Source organism: Limulus polyphemus, unplaced genomic scaffold, assembly GCF_000517525.1.
Source record: "Limulus polyphemus unplaced genomic scaffold, Limulus_polyphemus-2.1.2 Scaffold411, whole genome shotgun sequence".
NCBI lineage: Eukaryota > Metazoa > Arthropoda > Merostomata > Xiphosura > Limulidae > Limulus > Limulus polyphemus.
Window position 1 is genome coordinate 168414 of NW_013666021.1, and position 3950 is coordinate 172363.

The 3950-nt window shown below is 31.5% G+C and overlaps 1 protein-coding gene across 2 annotated transcripts in view; it reads right to left on the minus strand.

Moving 5' to 3' along the window:
• Window positions 1–807: 807 nt before the first annotated feature.
• LOC111085469 (probable endochitinase) overlaps window positions 808–3950 on the minus strand; it is a 7201-nt gene continuing 4058 nt past the window's right edge. Inside the window, exons 4-6 of one of the 2 annotated variants that reach the window (XR_002610304.1) lie at window positions 3685–3843; window positions 1270–1484; window positions 808–1122 (exon numbers count right to left, since the gene is read on the minus strand). Coding sequence is in view for 1 of the 2 variants with exons in the window: in XM_022384193.1 (XP_022239901.1) it covers window positions 1388–1484; window positions 3685–3843 (256 nt within the window). In the remaining variant the exon portion in view is untranslated. Of the gene's footprint in view, window positions 1485–3684; window positions 3844–3950 lie in introns of both variants that reach the window. The other variant, XM_022384193.1, reaches the window with a different exon arrangement.

Genomic DNA, 3950 nt, shown 5'->3' on the forward strand with positions numbered 1-3950 from the left:
CAAACTGAAAACAAAAAGAATGTTTGTTCTTCAAAGCAGGCGTTAGCGTAACAATGTAATTTATTAGTAGCGTAACAATGTAGTTTATTAGTAGCGTTACAATGTCATTTATTAGTAGCGTTACAATGTCATTTATTAGTAGCGTAACAATGTAGTTTATTATTAGCGTAACAATGTCATTTATTAGTAGCGTAACAATGCCATTTATTAGTAGCGTAACAATGTAGTTTATTAGTAGCGTAACAATGTAGTTTATTAGTAGCGTAACAATGCCATTTATTAGTAGCCTTACAATGTCATTTATTAGTAGCGTAACAATGTCATTTATTAGTAACGTAACAATGTCATTTATTAGTAGTGTAACAATGTAGTTTATTAGTAGCGTAACAATGTAGTTTATTAGTAGCGTAACAATGTAGTTTATTAGTAGCGTAACAATGTCATTTATTAGTAGCGTAACAATGACATTTATTAGTAGCGTAACAATGTAGTTTATTAGTAGTGTAACAATGTAGTTTATTAGTAGCGTAACAATGTAGTTTATTAGTAACGTAACAATGTTTATTAGTTTAGACAACTTTACTCTAGAATCGACTTGATCAAGATCTGCATCAAAGACGTGATAAAACTTTGAATTACCTAAACATTACTTAAGAGAAAAAAAGATAACCAATAAGAGAGTTTTGTTTTGCGTATATTTTGACTTTTATTATTTTCAATTGTAAATACTATATAATACAGATGAAATGGAATTGGAATCATAAGTCGTGTATATTAAATTTAAAGAAATAACGACATAAAAAACAATTTATATAAGTTTCTCTTTAATATTCATAATTTCCAAACAGTGAAAAATCAACATAGATTTTCATATGTTATTGCTACTGCTAGTCAAATATTTTTAATCAGTACAGGATGAACAGTTAATTATCCTGCGTGTATAATAATCAAAATAACTGAGACAAGTTTGTCTTAAAGGTTAATTTGGAGAAATATATTTTATATTAGCTTACAGAACGTCCTAAATCACATTTTCTTGGAGTAAAATAGATAACTTGCATTGTTTGATAATATAACGATAGTACAATCAAACTAAGCCCATATTTGTTTAAAAAAATGGAGGAAAACAAAGACAGTTGTACGTTTCACAAATATTTTATTTATGACGATCTTGGTTTTGGTAGTAAAGACATCATCAAGTTGTCATACATGAAATATTTATGAAACGTACAATTATCTTTGTTTTCCTCTTTTTTTGTAATTATGGAGTTTCACCAAGTACCGACTGTTTCAAGTATTAATTACACATTTAATTATTACTTATTTTTAACATTTTGACAATAACAAGTAGCTTCACACGTAAACATATTTGAACAAAGAGAATGACTTATTCCTCTGGCTCTTTACGGTCACACTTGACATGGTCCTTTAGAAGACAAGCCTGCTTACTGCTGTCAAATGCTAAGCCTTCTGGACAGTTGAACCTAAGTAGCAAATTCAAATAGATAAAATGACGCATTATACAAGTTTTACAAAGATTTGTAGATTTGGAAAATAGACCCTCTTTTTTTCTTACGTTTTATATTTGTAATTATTTGTTCAGAAACATGTTAGAAAAAATATCGATAAAAAGTTGTTCTGCTTTATTTTCGATTTAAAATGATGATTTTATGTAAATTTTGAAATACTCATAAGAAATATCTAGTAGTAGCCATGATGAAAGTTGTTCGTCTCTTAAAGAAGGTTAAGTTACTTTTTAACATCTAATAACTATTTATTAGAATTAACACATTTCTTAACTTCTAATGTGCATCAAAATCTCTAACATACATCACCAATTAACTATATATAATCAACAGAATAGAATTTCTTGTACTACCAGACGCCTTTTGGAGTAAAAGTTGAAAAGCTTCTAATTTTTAAGTACTCTCATTTCAAAGTCATTTACAATAGAAGAATACTATCAGATTACGTGATACGGTGTATGTATGTATGTGAATTTTCCAGATGACGTGGCACAAGAAAGTTACCTGGAAAGTTATAAGTTATTTTTGCTAAAAGTCAACGACAACAAAATAACACTATCAGGCCAGGCAACGCAATGTGTGTGTGTGTGTGACAGAGTTTGTTAATTATCACGGTCACATGAAACACAGATCACGTGCCACGGCAAATCTACAGTTTGAGATATACTGTTTTAATCATTGTTTGTGATTTTTGATGTTATAACTTTAATGTTTCGAATATTCTGAAAAGCAAATTCTTGTCTCATGTCCAGATGGAAAGCTGCTCTAAGTAAGGAAAAACGTGCTTACTATTTACTTATTTCCATTTTACAGAGAAATGTAACAAGGTCCGAAATTCGCGTCCTGTAGTTGGCTTTGACTAGCTAGAAGGCCCGTAACCTGACTAGATAAAAAAAAAATAATCGGCTCAAGAACCGATTATGACTTTAAGAATTTTTCCTTGTCATGAAACCTACATTTTTATACTTTTCTTTTTCTAAAACCATGGTTAAGTTTTCGTTTCATGAAAGTATCTTCTTTACTCCAATCTTTCAAATGTAGTCTCTAGCTTTCTGGGGATCCTATTTTTTAGACATTATGAGAAATTCCTATGACGTCTACCTCCTAGCGGCTCAGCAATAAGTCCACAGGTTTAAAACGCTGCAAAATGGGTTTCGATACCCGTGGTGGGCAAAGCACTGTTAGCACATTGTGTAGGTTCCTCCTTAACAACAACCAAATCAAACCTGTGTAAGCTGCGGGTCGAGGTTCGGATCCCCATCACCAAACATGCTTGCCCTTTCAGCCGTGGGGGCATTACAATGTGACAGTCAATCCCATCATTCATTGGTAAAAAAGGAGATCAAGAGTTGGCGGTGGGTGGTGTTGACTATGATGACTAGCGGCCGTCCCTATAGTCTATCACTGTTAAATTATAGACTGCTAGTACATAGAGCTCTCGAGTAGCTTTATGCGAAATTTTCATAACAAACCAAACCTATGACGTCTGAAGTGAGGAGGTCCCTGGAAAATGTGAATGGACAGATCGATCCAAACGAAGCTTGACGAATATTAACATCTATATTGACGAATACCTTACCTTTTTTGGTCAGTATTAAAATAGTAATCTCAAGGCACATTATTTTTTTGCGTTTACCTGGATTAATTTGAAGATTGTGCCCATTCCAAGAGTGATATATATTTAAAATCTGTTGTTTTCAAACAAATATTTTTGTCCAATGTTACGAATATATGTACACATATATTTGCAACTGATGAAATGGAATAACATATACATATGTGTTCTTGGAGTAGACCAGTTAGAATTTTTGTGAAGGACCAATTACAAATTTGCTAAATATTGGACGGGACCCTGAAATGTAGAGTTGTTCGCTCTAAGTTAACGTAGTTTAACTTGGACTTTTAGCACTGATTAAGATCTTTAACTGTTATCTCAGAGAAAACTTTATATTTATATATTTTTTTCTTTAAGAAGAACGCGATATTTTTTAAATTATACTAAAAATAAAAAAATGAGAATTGTGCATCTGAGTATAAATAATTATAAATATTGGTTAAGAAATATTTCGGTTCATATCCATATGCAAAGAAACATAAATTTTGCTTTCGTTTTCTATTGATTTTCGTTATATTATTTAGTTTTTGCACTGATTCTTACTCGTATTTCTTGCCATTCACACAGCGGTGAAAGTGACGGCAATCCCTTATGGTGTCAACATAATAAAGATTAGGGTCGGCGTCCTTTTTACATTCAAACTCAAGTTGCTTTGGATACTTGTGAGATGGACTCTTCAAAACGTTCGTTTCTTCTGGCCCCCTGGAAGTATAAATATAAATTACTATTAACAGTCACGTCCAAACAGTTGCATAATATATAATCTAGACAATATTTAAGAGTGTAAAATAATGAAAGTGATATCACTT